This window comes from Dendrobium catenatum, unplaced genomic scaffold (assembly GCF_001605985.2).
Source record: "Dendrobium catenatum unplaced genomic scaffold, ASM160598v2 fragScaff_scaffold_1422, whole genome shotgun sequence".
NCBI classification, from domain to species: domain Eukaryota; kingdom Viridiplantae; phylum Streptophyta; class Magnoliopsida; order Asparagales; family Orchidaceae; genus Dendrobium; species Dendrobium catenatum.
The window spans coordinates 901443-921605 of NW_021319884.1; the positions used below are offsets into that span (position 1 = coordinate 901443).

General features: G+C 32.3%; 1 protein-coding gene across 2 annotated transcripts; it reads right to left on the bottom strand.

Moving 5' to 3' along the window:
• Window positions 1-1483: 1483 nt before the first annotated feature.
• LOC110112430 (dynein light chain 1, cytoplasmic) lies at window positions 1484-18680 on the bottom strand. Of its 2 annotated transcripts, none has more exons than XM_020844648.2 (3): window positions 18385-18671; window positions 18171-18276; window positions 1484-1797 (listed from the first exon to the last, which is right to left on the bottom strand). In XM_020844648.2, exons 1-3 carry the CDS (start codon window positions 18583-18585, stop codon window positions 1715-1717), a joined length of 390 nt encoding a protein of 129 aa, XP_020700307.1. In that variant the 5' UTR covers window positions 18586-18671; the 3' UTR covers window positions 1484-1714. The 2 variants fall into 2 exon arrangements, with proteins under 2 accessions (XP_020700307.1, XP_028555820.1); XM_028699987.1 differs by lacking the exon at window positions 1484-1797 and adding an exon at window positions 1892-2044 and having other exon boundaries at window positions 18385-18680.
• Between the last annotated feature and the right edge of the window lie 1483 nt (window positions 18681-20163).

A 20163-nucleotide genomic window follows, 5' to 3' on the forward strand; every position in this document is an offset into this window, starting at 1 on the left:
ACTAAACGAACGAACATGAACTGAACATGAACACTTCTTAATTTAAATGAACCAAACATGAACACAAACAATAAAGCTTGAACAAACATGAACCAAACTTGAACAAGCTGATATTAAATGAACACAGACATGAACACTCACATACTCGGCTCGGCTCGGTTCGTTTGCAGCCCTACGTGTGATTGAGAAAAAATATACATGAAATATTCTTTTTATGTCAAAAAATAGAGTTTGATCAGAGATAAATTACTGCATTTTGAAGTATTACTTTATTTTGGAGTGAAAAATAAATTTTTCGGTTGCAGATGATCTTGGATTGGAAAACTTATATGTTTACATTTCAAAATGAAATAAATATATTATTTTATTTTGGTTTTTATTTTTATTGAATTCCGTGCAATTATAAATTAATTTATTTTACACTTTGAAAGAGGAGAAAATCGGGTTTCTCTATAAAATTGTGGAGTGTTCAAATCAATTTAGGAGGAAAAAAAAAACTTATTTGAAGTTTGGACTTTTGAAGTTGCCGATTTTCATTATCCATGAGTTCGAGTTTGCCTAGAATCTAGGAGGAAAGGATGGTGGGCATTGTAGGCAAAGGTGTTGGTGGACTAGATCAAGTTGATATCAGTGCGAGGTTGATCAGTCACCGTAGTGGGCTTAGCCAATGGCGAATGCAGCGCACGTCATCAATAGGCCTGACTCCTAGCAAAATTATTGATTGCGGTTACCGAACGCCGTCTGGAGGCCAATCAAGATGCGCCACATCACCAATTCACTATGTACAGTTATTATATATCACTGTGTATTGAGTAATGTGTCACATCATGATTAACTTCCATATGGTCCAATAACCACACGTAATAATTTCTTTAGGATTTGCTAGTAGTGATGTTTTAAAGAGGTTGGGTGGCCAATTGTTCTTATTTTGAAAAAAAAAAAAAAATTAGACCACCTAAAAATAATTTTAAGTGCTTTTTAAAACAACACGATTTAAAATTTTGAATTCCTAATGTGTTTGTTTATTTTAAATTAGACCACCTAAATTTTTTTTTAAGTGCTTTTTAAAACAACACGATTTAAAATTTTGAATTCCTAATGTGTTTGTTTATTTTAAATTTTTGAATGGGTAAAGCATTCCTGTCTTTGTAGAATTTTTATTTTTTATTTTTTTATTTATTATTTTTTTTTAATAGCACTTTTGGACTTCTACTGTTTTAGTTGATTAATATTCAGTAACTACTTTACATTATCAGATCTTGATATGCAACACAATAGATAGAAAGAAATGAAATAAATCTATTATAATAATTACTAGCAAAGTAATACTCTCCATATGCTTCTTTACAATGAATATCTTGTCATAGATCATGACATCTAATTAAATGATAGGAACAATAAAATACTTAATGGTGCAAACATATAATGAATGTCTTTCTTGAAGGACAAATCTACTTTGGATGATTAGAAATTGGCACTCAAATTAGTCTAATTCACCATTTGGGAAGATTATATCATCATTTAGTCACATAAAAAACATTACCTTCATCAGAATGTTACAATCAGTAATGTGCATTGGTGTTCAAATTCTAAGCGTTACAGAATGAACTCAACGTACAAGATAAGTATGCCATTTTCATATACAGAGAATGCATGGGAAAAAGCTGAAGCAGGGGGATTTGGAAGCCAAAGTTAGGCTAAGCTGCATCAATAATCATCCGGACTTGAACAACAAGACAGCCTTTGAATCCAGATAGAAATATATGAAATGGTTTGTCTCGTGTGTAACGTACGAACCTGCGATATAAAATAAACTTTAAGAGTTAAAGCCGTTATAAATTTTCAGGTTGCTTGTATTTAAACTGAATCAAAGTTCCTTTCAGTTTCAAGGAAAAATTATTCTGTGCGGACGTCGAACGCTGTCTGGAGCCCAATAAAAATGTGTCCTGTCACCCCCTGCTCTGAACCGCAGCTCGGTACTGCTCGATACCGCGGCTCGGTACCGGATGACGTGGCTTCGCCTAATTCGCCTCTAAACAGTAAGCTGTGTCCAATGTCCGCACAGAATAATTTCAGTTCCAGTGCATGACAAATCAGTTTTCTAGAGCAACAATCACCTTACAAAGGCATTATGAACTCTCAATATAAAAATGAACTAACATACTCGAGTGCTGCTTGTTTTTACAATTGTAAATAGATTCCAAAACGAAGTATTCAACAAGGAAATCATGATTTGCATAAACGACTTGACATCTTAGCTTCTAAATCAGGATGGAAAAACTCTTCAAAATGGTTGGTCAATAGCTAATCAAATTTTAAATCTGTTTGCCAAGGCTGTAACTCAGAGACTCGACATCTCCGCGGGCGGAGATTTCTCCGCCCAGTTTGCGCTGGGCCGGTCCCGCACGGACCGGTCCAATGGAGCGGTCTAACAAAAAACTCTTCAAAATGGTTGGTCAATAGCTAATCAAATTTTAAATCTGTTTGCCAAGGCTGTAACTCAGAGAATATCAGAGTTATGCATTCACATCTGTTTATGTTAGATCACCTTAAAGTTTTGCAAAGAACCTTGGCAAAATTTTAAGCATCTACCAATTTCACCATAGGCCAAGCATGATTACAAGCGAGTTCAAAAGGTGTCTGAAAGATAACAACATCAATAGTATTTTTTTTGTAAGATCAATAGCATGTAATTACGCATCATGATTGTTCAACTAAGGTACCTTATATAACTAGTGGCAGCATCAAATCTAGTTTTTCGTTGATCCCAAATGATAACCATCCAAATTCCAAAATTTTAGGGTTTAAGATATTGAAGATTAAGCATTAAATTTGTGCTCTGGGTGGTTTAGGATTCATTTGGGATGACTTTTTTATTGCTTCTTAAAGAAGCTTTTTAGTTCAAAATTTTTAATATTCGTATTAAAAAGTTATTTTAAGAAGCAGTAAGAAAGTCGTCCCAAACGAAACCTTAGCTGCATCTTAGGTGTAGAAACGAGTCTAGAAGTATGAACCATGACGATAGTTGGATAAAACTAATGAAGACAATGAATTGTATCTATTTTATGAATTTCAAGCCATCATTGAACTCTAATTTACATGGACAGTTTTTTTAGTCCTTTCTTGAATGATGATTTGGTCATGCAATTTAAATTATTACAAATCAGATGTGGCATAAAAAATTTAATTTACAAGTAAGAAAACTAGTTCAGTTTGAAAAAAGAAAAATTAAGATAAAAATTCCGCAATGAAATCCTTAAAAAGTAAGGGTTTAACAAGTGCCCTGATGATAAATAAGCATCACAATACATCACACTTGGTAAAAGCTTTTAAGTTTCAGCCAAAATAGAAAATTTCATACAAAGTAGACCCAAAACCAATTGAAATTTCAACCTCGGCTGAATCAACTCTTATTAAACAAAACTAAATTAGTTTGTTTCATCCCACCAACCTTGTTTTTAATTTTGGCATGGCCCAATTCTACCTATTAGATTATCCGCTCACATGCCTCAATGTGTTTTTATCCTGCAAGAACTTAAAGATCACAACTTTCAAGCACATAAGATGCCACATCATACTAGTAAACACTCCAAAGCTAGCAGAGGAATTCATCATTGATGAGAAGGAGAGCTGGAGAGGGTGGGGTTCATTTAATAGCAAAGCGAGGGGAGACATCAAAGACACATGCATGATTCCATAATTCTATCCAAGCATTTGACTTTGTCTTCACCATTGCCATATTCTAGTTTCTCACGTCCATGGCCATTGTAAGAGGAGAAAGGAGGAAAGTGTCAGCAACTACATATGGGGAGCTTATCTATCAGGGAGTAGGAAGGGAGGCTACAACTGAGTGGGTGAGGAATGGTTTTTGTAACTTTTATCTTTTAGCTAATCTTATGCTTAAAGAATTAGTTTGGCTGCTATCAATTTAGCTGGGAGGGTGGGGATTGTGGGGTTACTAGGTTTCATTTTATCTTAGAAATGGTGTTTTAGGCTTTTAGATTTTTAAGCTTTAGGAATTAGGTAGGCTATTAGTAATTTTGGTGACTATGAGCTAGAAGGGGAAAATTATATATATATAGAAATTTAGAAAATTTAGGTTTTCAGGGTGAGTGAAATTTCACGCTTTCAAGATTAGAGAGTTAGAAGAAGGGAAATTACACATTTAGTTTTAGACCATTAGATTTTAGAAAATAAAATCTTAAAATTAAAAGTAAATATTTTGGTTTTAGAGAATTGGAAAATTATATTTATATATTTAAATTTAAAATCAAATATTTTATGTTGTATCAAAAAGATAAAAAATAGACTCAAAAATTAGAACCGAATACATTTGTTGATTTATAGAATGATGATGAGTTTCTATGATAAAATTAGAAAGGAACTCCATCTTAAATTAAAAAAGTTCGTTTAATAATTACATAAATGTTGATATTTAAAATAAACTCATTTATTTTTTAACTGGTCTTAGAAACTTACTTTATTCAAACATAGTTTGCTATTAAAATTATAAATACTTTTTTAAAACTTATAAATAAAATTTTACTAGATTATTTAAGAAATTATTGAAAAATTTGTACCTATATTATGGTAACATCTCAGTAATGACATTTTTATAAAATTTAGATATTGGCGGGCAACAATCTCAGATGATATAAGTAATACTAAAAAAGTGAGTCAAATTTATTATTTTAAGAAGACAAGTGGTGGTGATGTCCATCTTAAACAACATCTAGCATGTATTACTAGAGATGTAGGGCCTTTGTAAACTGTTTACAGCTATAAAAGAGCTAATTAAGAAATTTATTTTAAATAAAAACAGAAAGCGGGATAAGAACTAAAAAAAAGAAGCAAGAGTTGATAAATATGAATGGTTGTGGAAAGAGAATAAACGAGAAAAACAATGATGATGATTTAAATGATAAAGATGTTAATTTAAGAAAAATAATAAATAAAAGGGCCAAACATGCTTGTAAAGAAACACAAAACATTAGTATAGGAGACTAGGAGTTGAATCAAGCTATGCATCTCTCCACAGGTTATAATCATTTCATTATAGGGCTGAAGGCTAAAAAACCTTTACCAAAATGATCAATTTGAAAGATCTTTCAGTACAAGCTAACTCTAACTTTTGAGCTTCCGGTTGTAGGTTCTATTGATCCTAATGTGCATAAGAAAGCAACAAAATATACCAAAAACATAAACTGTGATGAAGGGTATAAAAGATGTCAAAAGTATCCTTAGTAAAGTCAAATTTTAACTTTTTTTACTATATTTATGCCTTTTAATTATACATTTTCTTTATAATCATATTGATTGATTATATTGAGAAAGTTGCAAGGCCTAAAGCATGGCTGCTCATTGCCCACGAGATCTATAACATTTAACTGAACTTAAAAGAAATATGCTCAATCTTTCATAACTTAATGGAATGAGTATGCTGAATTTTAATATGTCATGGATGGACCACTAAGAAAAGAAGAAATTGTTTAGGGGAAATTGAATTCAAATTTTATTCATTGGAATCATTACATATATATACACTCTAAGAGAACAAATAGAAAAAGAAAGATATTTAATCTAATTAATTATAATAAACAGAAGAGAAAAGTCATTTAATCTAACTAATTCTAATAATTACATCCTATGGATCGTTTTATCAGAAGAGGAAATCTCTAATTGTAGGCCCACGATTGCAACCCATGGATTGTTGACCTGTCAAAGCCGTGGGCCCCCTCCTAGCTGTGTGATTCAATACTCCCCCTCAAGTTGGGTTGTGCAAGTTAGGTAAGTTGGGTTGTACAAGTTGTACAATCCTAACTTGCAAACAAACTTATCAAGTAGAGATTTTGGTAGTGCCTTTGATAGAACTTGAGCAAGTTGTTCATGAGTTGGGATACATACTACTTCAATTTATGAGTTCTATAATTTCTCATATTTAAATTTTCTATCAATGGTAACATGTTTTGTTCTGTCGTGATGTACTGGATCATTGACCATACTGATTGCGGCTTGATTGTCACATTTCAATTTTATCGTGCCTTTAATCTTTATTCTCAGTTCAATCAATACTTGTCTGATCCAAATTCCTTCACAAATAGTAACTAATAATGCTATTAGTTCAGATTCTGCATTGCTTCTGGAAACAACATATTATTTCTTGCTCCTCCATGTCACTAGGTTCCCCCACACAAATGAACAATATCATGTGGTCAATCGACTGTCAACCTGGCTTTCTGCCCAATCTGCATCAGAATAAAAGATCAATTTTCTATCTTCATTTTTATTGAATAATAGCCCCTTTCCAGGAGTGTTCTTGAGATATCTCAAGATTTGATATACTGCCTCCATGTGCTCCTTCATAGGATTACTCATATATCGGCTCATCATGCTCACAACAAACCCAATATCTAGATGGGTGTAGGAGAGGTATATAAGCTTTCCTACCAGATGTTGATATCTTCCTTTATCTACTGGAACCCCCTCCTTTTCTACCCCAAATTTCTTCTTATAATCCATAGGTGTAGTGAATGGTCTGCATCCTAACAGGCTGATCTCCTTCAGTAGGTCTAAGGTATACTTGCATTGGGAAACAAATATATCTTTGCTTGATAAAGCTATTCCCATACCAAGGAAGATCTAAGTGATCCTAGATCTTTAACTTCAAACTCCTTAACAGAGCCTGTTTGATCTTCATTATTTCCTCTATATGATTTCCAATAAATATGATGTCATCCACATATACAATCAGTACTGCAACCTTGTTTCTTTCTGATTACTTCACAAACAAGATATGATCTGTCTAGAATTATCTAAAACCATGGCCTTTTAGGAGACTACTTTAATCTATATAAGGATTTTAACAGTTTATACACTTTGTCCCATCCATAAGACTTCTGAATCCCCATCGAAATCTCCATGTAGACTTCTTCTTTCAGGTTCCCATTCAAGAATGCATTCTTGATATCAAGTTGATATATGGGCCAATCTAAATTTGCTACTAAGAAAAGAAGAATCCTGATGGTGTTGAGCTTTTCAACATGAACAAAAATTTCTTGATAGTCTATTCCATAAGACTGAGTGAATCCTCTTGCAACCAATCTAGCTTTCAGCCTCTCAACACTACCATCCTCCTTATGCTTTATGATGAACGCCCATTTGCAGGTAACAACTTTCTTTTTTAGTGGGAGATTCGTAATTACCCATATTTGATTTTTCTCTAAGGCCATAATTTCTTCTTTAACAGCCTGTCTCCATCCTGGGTGATTCAAAGCTTCCTGAATATTGGTCGGAATTTGAAGGAAGACTTGATAACTGTCTGATAATCTGCTATAGGAGAGAAAGTTTTTGATTGGATGCTTGATGCATGATTCTTTCTGGCCATTTGATGACTCCATCTCCATTTGAAGTTCCTCATTTTTCTCCTCTATATGAATCTCTACAGTTGTTGGATCCATTGAAGGAGGTTTGACAAGTGCAAGATGTGTCTCACTGCTCTGCATATGCTAATTTTTCTTTCTTTTCCTTGAGTATACATATTGTAGTTCCTTAATTGTTGCTCTTTGCATGGATTGATTAGGACTTATGGGTGGAGGTAATAGGTTTGAAGGTGGAGGTTGAGACATAGGAGATATACTTCAGGAAATACTCATCTCTATGATATTTATTGATTTTGACCGGACTCTGTTTGATTGTATAATAAGGAATTCCACTCCCAAGTTTGAAATTCTCCTTCACTCTCCCCCGAAATTTAGAACTAGTGAAGTATGGGTTGTTTTAAAAAAAGGTGACATCCATGATTTCAAATACCTTTGTAGAAGTAGCGCAAAAGCATTTGTAACCTCTTTTTGGTGGGAAATAGCCAATAAAAATGCATTTTTTTATCTAGGGTCAAACTTGCTCCTATCTTGTAAATAGATATGAACAAAGAAAGAGTATCCAAAAACTGTAGGTGGAAGATTTGATGATATAAACTGAGCATGATGAAAGGCTTTATATAGAGTTTGTTTAGGTGTTCCAAATTTTAGTACCCGAATATGTAACCTATTTATTAGGTAGCAGTATTAAGAATGGCTTCCCCAATTGATATTTTAGTACTTTTGTGAATAACATAATAGATATGGAAATTTTAAGGAGTTCTCCCCATTTTGTTGAGGCGCATACGCGCATGAACTCGCTTTGATCATGAGATCATCCCTTGGCTTGATGGGTATTCTCTCATGATAGAATGAAAATACTATCTCCCATTGTCTGACTTTAAGATTTGAATTTTCGTATCAAATTGATTTTTAATCATCAGTTGAAATAATTTGAACATCCTTTCAACTTTAGATTTTTATTTCATTAAATAAACTCAAATCAGTTTAGTAAGATCATCAACAAATATCACAAACTATCTTGCGCTACTTATATTTTTTAACTTTTAAGGATCCCCAAATATCACTATGGATCAAGGCAAAGAGTTTAAAAGGTTGGTAAGGAACAATTGGGTAAGATGATCTAATATGTTTAACCAATTGGCAAGTTTAACATTTGAACAAACTTGGATTTTGATTAATAAATAAATGGGAAAAAAGCTTTTCAAGATACATGAAATATGAATGGCCTAACCTATAATACCACATGAAAATCTCTATCTTAATTGACTCTAGAATGACTCACAACAGGATGATTCTTAGCAGCAATTAAGGATTTGGGTTTCATGATGTAGTATAACCCAAAACACATCTCAGCACTATCAATTTTCTTCTCCGAATCCAGTTCCTAAAAAATACATACATTATTGGAGAAAATTATTAAGCAATTACTATAACAAGTCAAATTACTTATGTAAATCAAATTGCACTCAAGATTGGGCACATAAAGCATAGATTTAAGGGCGAAAGCTTCTGTGACAAAAACAAAACTAATTCCCAAAACTTTAGAAGTTGAACCATCAGCAACATTAACTACTCAATTTGAATGATAAGGTTGATAGTCATAAAGGAGTGTAATGTCTCCTATCATGTGATCTGATGCTCTTGAGTCAATAACCCAAAGTTTTGACTATTTTCTACCCGAGTGAGCGTGTAGGCTAGTAGCAGGTTTTAGATTGTTGGTTCGTGATGTTATTAAGCAACAACTTCAGCATTTCTAAATACTCCTTGGTGAAAGGAATGGCTTCGGCTTTGAAAGATTGATCTTGCGTGGTGTTGACAGAGTTCGTCTTGCTTTCTTGTGCTAATTTGTTTGCCTTCCAATCACTGGTTTTCTATGAATCTTCCAACATGTCTCATTTATATGGTTTGGCACAGTGATCGCACCATGGTCTTCCTCCCTTCTTTTGATGTTGATTTTCAACATGTGAGGGGGTTTGATTGCTGCAGACAGTAAGAGCATTTCCTTCTTCAACCTTAGGAGATCCTTGTAGGCCTCCCAACATGACCTTTCTTCTGCTATCTTCCCTTCAACTTCAGAAAAGGCCTCCCGGAGATTTGGAATAGATTTGGTTCCCATGATCTGCCCTCTAAAGCCATCCAAGTTGTTGTTCAAGCCCATCAAGAATTTGAATATTCTTTTTGTCTCAACAATCTTCAGGTGAAGAGTGTGATCTTCCGGACATTTCCATTGATATTATTCAAACATATCTAATTGTTGCCAATAAAGGGTAAGAGTATTAAAATATTGAGTTCCTGTCAGATCCTCTTGTTGGCATTCGTGAAGGATGGTCTCAATTGCGAATAGCTCGGAAGTGTTGTCTGAACTGGAGTAGGTCTCTTTAACGGCCTCTCATATTTCTTGGGCCGTCTCGTAAAGAAGAACATTCTCACCGATTTCTATATTCATAGAGTTGATGAGCCAAGATACGATCTAATGATTCTCTGCTTTTCATTTTCTATAAATAGAATAGGTTTACGGTGGTATAGGGGCTTCACCAATGAGATAGTACTATTTCCCTCTCCCACAAATAAACATTCTCCCGATTAAGACCATTGCAAAAAAATTTGCCCATTAAATTTGTGGTTTGTGATGAGAGGAGGAAAGAGAGAAGATTTGTTTGCAGATCCAGAGTTTTCGGTGTTTAAACCAGTAAAATTTTGGGTAGGATGATGAGATATCGCTATCCATTGACATGATTAGGTTTCCTTGGTTGAAAGAGAAGATGAATATTGAGCAAAAGCTATCGGTACTTGAAGAGGGCCAAATTTTATAAAGAAGCAAGCTAATGATTAAAAATAGGAGCATAGATTTAAAAAAAATTAAGGTGAGAAAAAGGATGAGAGAGATGATAGCAAAGAGAGAAAAAGTAGAGAGGAGATGTAGCGGAGAAAAAGAGGAGAGAGAGAAAGAGAGTAAAGAGAGAATTTAAATAATAAATAAATATTAAATTAGTATTTTAAATTATTCTTAAATATTTAATAGTTTAAAATATAATATTTATTATTTATTATTAAAATACATGTATTTAATAATTTTAACTAAAAATATATGAAACTTATAGTTTTAATTAAATATAATAAATTTAAAAAAATATTTAATATAACTAAAGAATTTATATATAATCATATACTTTTAATAATTAACGTAACAATTTATTTATTATAATATTGTATAAGTAAATTTATATAAACTAAACAATTTATTGAAACTAAACAATAAATAAAACCTTATATTTTAATATTTATTAACTTATAAACTTACAAATTTTCAAATTTTCATTCTTTAAAATAAATATAATATAAATAAGTAACTTAATTACAATACTTTTTTATTGTATATTATTATAGTTTATGTTAAAACTAAAATTTTGTATTTTAAACATATTAACATGTAAATAGTATTCTAAAAATACAACTACGAATTTTAATATTTTTTTATTTTAAATATATATATTTAAATATATAATTTAAATATCTTAAAATAATATAATTAATTATTTAATATCTTATTATTACATTTATTTTAAAAAACATTAGAACTGCAAAAAACTCATAGTTATTATAAATTAAAATTTAAATTCTCTCTCTACTCTCTCTCTCTCTCTCTCTCCTCTTTTTTCTCCACTGTCATGCTCCTCTCTCTTTTCTCTCTGCTATTCATCTCTCCTCCTTTCTCTCACCACTCTCTCTCTCTCCCCTTCTTTCTCTCACCACTCTCTCTCTCCCCTTCTCTCTCTTTTGCTTAGGGGAATACGCCAAATTAAATGGCGTATTCCTACTGCGCCAAATAATTAGGCGTATTCTGAAATACGCCATTTAATTTAGCGAATTTGCTCCTATTAAATTTTTTTTAATGTATGCTCTTTTTACTAATTTTAATCATTAGCTTGCTTCTTTATAAAATTTGGCCCTTGAAGAGATACTATCAGCAAGATGATGGATAGTTATCGCCGACTAAAAGTTATATGTCGGCACTCAGAGAAGGCTTAGGATTTTCCTAAGCTCTGATACCATGAAGAAATTGTTTAGGGTAAATTGAATTCAATTTTTATTCCTTGGAATCATTATATATATATATACACACACACTAGGAGAATAAACAGAAAAAGAAATACATCTAATTAATTATAATAAACAGAAGAGGAAAATTATTTAATCTAATTAATTCTAATAATTCTATCCCACGGATCTTGGTGTCAGAAGACGAAATCTCCAATTGCAGCCCACGGATTGCTGACCTATCAAAGCTCTGGGTCCCCTCCTAGCTATGAGATTTAACATAAATATTATAATTTTTTGTGTATTGTATAGTGGGCACAATTTATTTAAGATATATTAATTATTAATACAAAATAAATTTAAGAGCTAGCAGTATATTTTAGATTGATGGATGCTACAATTACAGAAATTAGAAAGGGCCTATTGGTTCAAGTTTGATAGACAATGGGGACTATGTGACAAAAATTGGACGCCATATGAATCACAATGCGCTGATTTAATGCTAAAGTATATTGCTAGGAAGATAGAAATAAAGGGAAAAATTCAAGCTTAAAGACTATCAAGATTTATTTACAATCATTGATAGCTGTTAGCTTTAATGAGATATATGTCCTCCCTCCCCCTCTCATCCACTCGGTTAAACTGTTTTCCATCATAAAAAGTGAATCCAAACCTCTTACCAAATTTAATTCTTGTTTGTTGTAGTATATTTATCTCTCCATTTTATAATATAGTAGCAATAAACTAGCTTTTCTAGTTTCTCCATTTTCAACATGGTTAACCTTGTACTATATGAGTAAAGCAGTTCTTTAGTATGAAAAAGAAAAAATTAAGCCACCATATTTAGAAAAAAATAATGCTTCTGATTATCCATTTATGGAATACCATTCACCTAAAAAGCAATTATAAATAAGTTAAGTTATAATTAATAATTTGATATTAACATATAAAAGCAATTGATGATAGAGAAATTACCAGGAGTATATTTTAGATAGACCTTTGGACCTTATCACTTCCAAAATTACCAATCTTTAGCATTTTCCTCACAAACAATAAATTTTAATTACTTGAATTTTGAAAAAAATAATAATAACAAATTAATGATATTTCATACATATATATATAGTATGTGTTATCATCACAAAAATTGGAAAAAAATACTTACTGGTTGATTTGCAAGTGTGTCAATGTCAGATACAATTTGTTATATATCACACTTCAAACTTCAAATGATCTCATCATCACCTAACAATTCTTTTGCATATAATATCTTTAGATTTAGGAAATAACTTACATAAATATAGCATCATTTTTCACCACAATAATATAGAGAATTCATACATAAATACAATAAAATAATATATAGATATTATTATCTACAACATGTCAATCTTATTGAAGTTGTTTGTTGTACCGTTAATTAACAATATTCCACCATTTTTATAACCATTTCTTGCATTTTGTCTTTCTGACTCTTTGGATATATCCATAGCACCGTATAGAAATTCTCTCTCTATTTGATCATCACTATATACGAGTCCCAAGACCAAACAAAAGGATCACATATAAAAAATTGCATATAAATCCATCTTCAAATTTAATAGCCAAGAATTACTTTGAAAATTTATGTAGTCTTTTTTTCTTTACCTTAAGCTTTTTAAAATATTGTTGGGCATACTTCAAATACTCATAAAAAAACTGGATTGCAAAGAAAGGAGAGAAAATCGTATGATAGTTGATTTAATCAATTCACTATGCCTAATAAAATGTCTTTAAAAAGGTAAAAAAACTAATCATATGAACCTTTGAGCTAGTTGGATTTTATCTTCTATTTCCATTTCTCGAGTAATAGATTCCATTATCAAATTAATGCAATGTGTTTCAAAGGGAGTCCAATATGATTATCTTCTCCTTTGCATCAATAAAACCCTTGCAGAGTTGTAGTTAGCCCGATTATTTTCGTAACTTGAACAATTCATTCATCACTAATCTCTTTAACTATATTATTCATCAATTGAAAAGTATAACGCTTGTTCTTCTATTCGCTTGTTGCATTAATATATTTTAAGAAAATAATTCTCATTGAACAATACACAGAAAAATTAACTCTCATTCTAAGTGGTTCATCTATCGCACTTTTATTGTTTCAATTTCTTTTTTTTTTTAATCCAAATAAATATCAGAGATCTAATGGTTAGTAGATGGCCTTGCTCGTTTAAAAAATGTGACGAAAGTTGTGATCTATATGATCTTCCCAGCAAAAATCACATGGGGGTATATGAGTGGCAAATCTGAGAGGTGGAATGTGGTCATACCACATTTAGAAAACAAGGTAAGTAGAACAACTAAAACTGAGTTTCAGTCAATCTAAGTCCTGAGTCACTCGAAATTCAAAACTGAAGCTTTCAGACAGTTCCAATTTGATTTCAATCGAAGCAAAAACTGAATGGTCAAAAACTTAAACTTTACAACACACTTTCATTTACATTTCTTATTTGTAATCAATCTAACAGGGCATCACCCAAAACTGAAGTAGAGGTATCAAATTTATGTCATCTTCTGAAGTTTCTATTCCAAAGAATCACTTTGTACTGCATGCATTTTTGGTGGTGGTGTTGTTGAAAGATGCCAGCAGTATCTTCGTGGACATGCTATTTAGAATTACCAACAACAACATATGCCGTAAGAAACTATTTTACAATTACATATTTCCTATTTAAAGTCACCAAAAAATGCTGCAATAAATTACTTGTACAAGTGTAGACTGGTGTGTGACCTAATTTAAGTTCTAAATTTAAGGCAAGAAACTTCACAAGAGTTATGTTTACAATTACCCGACCAAGAGGAGCCCATTCAGAAACTTTTTTTTTTAATGCCCATTCAAAAACTAGATAAAGAAAGGATGCATTATTAGGGTTCACACCTAAATCTAAAAAAACTGTATGAAGGGAGGATATAGTGTCAGGACTCACTCCTAAAAATGGAAAACCAGATAAAAAAAATATGTCGTATCAGGAGTCACACTTAACTCTAGAAAACTAGACGAAAAAAGGATGTTGTATCAGGACTCACACTTAATTCCGAAAAATCGAGCAAATAAAGGATATTACATGAGGACTTACACCTTTACTCTAGAGAACTAGGAAAAGAAAGGATGGTGTTGGAGAATATACACCTAACTCTAGAAGAAAAGATGTCATAAGAGAACTTACAGTTGACTCCAAAAAACTAGATAGAGGAAGGATGTTGTATCAAGACTCACATCTAACTCCATAAAACTTAATAAAGAAAGGATGTCGTATCAAGATTCACAGTTTCACACCTAACATCAAAAAATTGGATGAATAAAGTAAGTCATATTAGGACTTGCTCCTAACTTCGAAAAACTTGATGAAGATAGGATGTCATATCACGACTGTTAACCTCATTTTTGTATAAGGTCAAAATCCTAAATATCATCTACATTCAAACATTGAACTTCAATCAATTGTTCACATTCAATCACTAAATCTCAATCAATTACTCATATTCAATCATTAAATTTCAATCATTCAATCAATAAAGGTTGAATTCTCAATCATCTTTTAAACACTCAATGAGGTTCAATCATTCAGTGATTGTCATTCAATCAAGCTCAGGATTTATCTTCAAACCATTCTTAATCATTCAATAAACATCAAAACTTCAATCACCATCAAGCTCAGGATCTATCTTCAAACCATTCTTAATCATTCAATAAACTTCAAAACTTCAATCACTTTCAATCCTTTAATCAAAATCCAGTGTAAAATCCAAAACTCAAAATTCATTTTCTTTTCTTTTAGATTTAATGCAGTAGTTTCTTTCATACACACAAGTAATTCTCACAACGTTATTCCATATCAATTTTTGTTCATCAAGTACTATGTTATCCATTCATCTACCTTATTATCCTTCCTTTTTTTTTACCCACTTAGCACCACCTATGTTTATCAAAATAATTGGACCAATAATGTCATGATAGTTGCATGTCAAAATAAATCGTTTATTGTACATCATTTAAATAAAAAAACTCATGCTCAAGCCATTAAACCCTAACATCGAAATCAAAATAATAAAAAAATAGTAAAACAATAAAAATAATCAGCATGTGTTATTTACTGTATTTACTATTTACTATAGCACATATAGTACACTATTTTGTCTCCCTACACCTTGCTATGCCAATAGCGCTAGAGGCGTACCTAATTATACCATGAGCTATATTTTGCGGTATTTACATGTATAAATCTAACTATGATATTTTCTTTTGTTTACATCCTTTATTTTGAGGGGTTTTTTTCCCCTCCAATAATATGAATAGGCCCTCCAAAAATACTATAATGCAATACCATGTGGATTACGAACTTCGGCAACACATACCATCCCCCGCAAATTCTACATTTTGGAAGAAATAGAATGAAAAAAAAATTGTTATCAAAATCTTCTATGTAACTCATCTCTCAATCTAGCATATACAATCTCAAATGATGGCAAATTTTACAACTCCTAGCAATACAACGGGCCATTGAGCTTTTCATATGCCAAGGGGCCCACCTTGTGGGGCCTAGGGGAGTTAATATTCACTATTTGAGGAGAATAAATCATGGGAGAATAATTAGGAAAGTTTATTTAGGGAAAATGGGTGATTTGAATTTAGATTTGGAAGGAAATTAGGAAAGGTTTATTTAAGGAAATAGAGTTGATTTGAATTTAGAATTTAGATTTTGGAGTTATTTAAGAAAGTTTCCTCATTATGTTTATGCTATTTAGGAAGTGTTTAATTGTTTAAGAAGATTTCCTAAAATATGCTTAATTGTTTAGAAGTGTTTCCTAAATTACGTTTAATTGTTTAGGAAGGTTTCCTAAATCATGTTTAATTGTTTATGAATGTTTTCTAAATCATGTTTAAATTATTTAGGAAGGTTCTATTTATGATTGTGTTCTTAGGGGTAGGGGGGAGTTTTCTCTGGTTTAGATATGATATTGTTGAGTTTGGTTTTCCTAGTGTTTGTTGTGAGTTCCTAGCAGCAACTAGGATTTGTGGGAGAGCTGATCTAGTAAACTAAGTTGATCCGAGTTAATTACTCTAGCATCTTTGATAATTACATAGAATTTTAGTCTTATATTAAATTCTTCAGTATGATTACACACATGTAGTAAATCTTCTTTGTTGTTCATCATGAAATTAGCATGTGATAGAGCTAACTCTGCATTGAATTATTGTTCACTAGTTCTTATTCATTTAATTTATATTCATGTGATGGAAATTCATGCACCTTAATTTTATTAAATAAAATAAATATAATTCCTGCAAATCATAGTAATTATATAAATTATATTTGTCATGTTGATTTATATAATATATGTACAAATTTATTGCAACAATATAGGCCCGATATGCTTGTATATAGGTCGGTAGACCCTATTGGATATTGACTAGCAGGGCCGATGAGCCCACAGAGTGATGACTCTATAGAAAATTATTGGACTTCCTTGAGTTGGTATTTACCTTCTCAGTGATGAGTACTTGATAGACCGACTATAGATTTATGTAGATATGTATATATATGTATAAATAGATTTGAGCTAAAAAAATATAAATGACTGATAGGTCATTTGGGGGTATGATGATACCCAATGTGGTTGCATCAGAATGATATTATGTGTGTAGCAGTTTTATATATGAATTGGTTTCATTAGCATATCAAAATTTGTCACATGAAACCTAGCATATCTAATGGCTACTTTGATTTAGTACCTATAGGTTGCTACTCTCACCTTTGATTGTTCATATTGCATGTCACATTCCTTTGTCATTTATGTTTTAATATATAGGAGTTACTTGTTATGTTTGATTTATCAAACTCACTCGTTGTTGTCTTTTTACAACATGTCATGTTGGTGTATTTAGCTGACCATCACCTCATGAATAAATTTATTGGCAGTATATTATATTAGATAGTTTATATTTTGTAGCAGATAATTATGCATTTTTATTGTTGAGGGTTGAGTAGTTTCATTCATGTTGTTATTTATTTCAAACTTATTTTTGCTTGAAGTAGTCCTATTACTTTGGTGTATTGTTATTGGAATTCCTATTAATGAAACAAATATTTGATTTCTGTTCAAGTGTTTATTCTAACTATTGAGTGGAAACCATTACCCACAACCCATGATCATGTTATCTTGAATCAATATATCTTTCTTTATTATCCTCCCATCATGAAATTCCATGAATTTACTGCTCCATCTCCGTTCTCCATAATTAATGCCAGAATGATTTCTCAAATATAATTTATGCACCACTACCTTGCCCTCCAGATTGAATAACCCTAGCCCTTGAGCCAGTCATTCCTTTAACATGAATCACAGGCTAATTTCATCGATGCCACGTGAAGATTAACTGCTACAAACTAATGCTCTAAGCAACCAAAAAAATCTCAACAAATCTTCCCACAAATCATTAAGAAGTGAAGCGCCCATGCCACCGACCTTATAATTTAAGTTCATATTAACAAACCCGCAACTGATAGCAGTGCCCTGAAACAGCAACAAACACAACCAATATTATTCATCCAGCAATCATTCAATTAGGGATATGATTGAACACACCAATTACCATCTCATAGCTACCACTGAAAAACTTACTAATAAAATATGGAAAATTTATTACTAAACATGCAGAAATCTAGTCTCCAGAAACCAGCTACGAAGAACTACAAGATAGATTACCAAAGTTTCGACCAACGATGCAATGCCAGGTTGGCCCGTGATTCTTGTCAAACTCCTTCTTGATGTATTCCGCTCTGTCCTTGTCCACAGCATGTTTATCGAACCCCTAAACCCTCGCGGCCAAAAGAAGATCCCCGTTCAGCATTCGATCATAAACTAGAACAAACCAAGAGATTGGTACAGAATGAAAATAAGAAAGTGCGGAGGATCGTACAGATAGGGCGCAGTTGATAGCCTCCTTCTGCACCTCATCCTTCATGTCCGCGCTCTTCAGCACGACCCTTTTAGCCCGAGCAACCTCCTCGGCCCCTAAAGCCGGCTTCTTTTCCTCGTAATAGCTACCCCTGACTCCTGCCTGCGGCAGTATTCCTCCACCTGCGATGCCACCGCCTGGTCTTCGACTCTCCTCCGCCATCTTCTTCCCGATTTACTTTATCTGTGATTGCTTTGGCTGAGTTTACGAGTGAGAAGAAGACGATTTGAGCTCAAGAGCACCTAGGAGTTGGAGGTTCTTGAGGTAGGTGAGGTGCCGTAACCGCTGCAGAGGCTACATCGCTCACCGAAACAGCTCAGGGAGATGGGCCATATGACCTAGACGGTAAGCAAACCGCAAATCAAAATCCAATCAGCAATGCATGTTCTTGTGGGGTCACTACAATTGGGATCCTAGGCTAATAGATTATGTGCATCTATATCTATTCTTAAAAAAATAAATATATATTAAATTTAGAGAAATTTCAATTTAAACGCTTCAAGATATGAAAAACATAAGAAATATATTTATTATTTTATTTATTAGATAAATATACTTTAAAATTCATTTCAGATTAAATTACTCTTTTATGCTCATGGTCTCTCCTATGTATTCTTGAATTGTATATTGAAGCAAGTTTCAAAAAGATGATTTAAATTAGTTTAAATTTGAATTTTAAATTGAATCTTAACATGATTGTGATTTGAACATGTTTGAAGGTCAATAAACTTCACTGAAATAAAAAATCGTGGCAACAATGGGAGTTTGTTGGGGGTTCATGAATAAGAGTAGAGGGGGACCAACAAAATTGAGAGGTATATTTATCTCAAATAAATAAAATGATGATTATATTTCTCTTATTTTTAGTATTAATATAAAGTAAAATTTTCATATATATATATATATAGCCTCATGATACTGTAGATTGGCAGTTTAAATTTAAAAAGATAGGCTTTTCAAAATTTTAATAAAATATTAAAAAGAAACATTATAAAAATTTATTAAACAAATCTAATAGAAAAAGAAAAGTAAAATTAGGATTAAACTATTATTAAACTATTTATATAATATACTATAAATAAAAGGAAAGAGATGACTAATTAGTTTAACTTATGTATAGATTATATTTTAAATTAAATTATTATATTTATGATACACATGTTGAACACACATATCCTCCAATCACCATCGCCTGCCTCCCTCCGACCTCCATTGTCGGCCAACTACGGTCCCTTCAACCCTCGTCACCTGCCGACTACGTCCCTTTCAACCCTCGTCGCCCGCCGACTACTATCCATACAACTTTCATTGCCATCGACTACGATCCCTCCGACCTCCATCTCTCACTACAGTACTTCTGACCTCTATCATTCTGCCAACCAAATGAACAGATTAACATTCTCTAGAGAATTGCTCCCTTATCATTGGATTTTTCCAACTATAATGTGTTCTATTCTATACATTGAGTCAAGACCTTCCCCCCAAAGAAGGGCACAATTTAAAATCAACTACAAACAATAGTAGAATTATTATAATTGGGCCATACCCCAAAATTTTTCCCCTTTTCATGAGTTTTCATGTAAAAAAATTGATGTCTCTTATAACTCTCGCACCCTCTCTCTTTATCTATATATGTGTTGGATACTTGTTCAAAGCTAAGACGTTCACCTCTTTATCTCTCTACCACCATGAATGTTCCATCCTGCAATAAGTATCAAATTTTGAATTTAGGCTTCATTT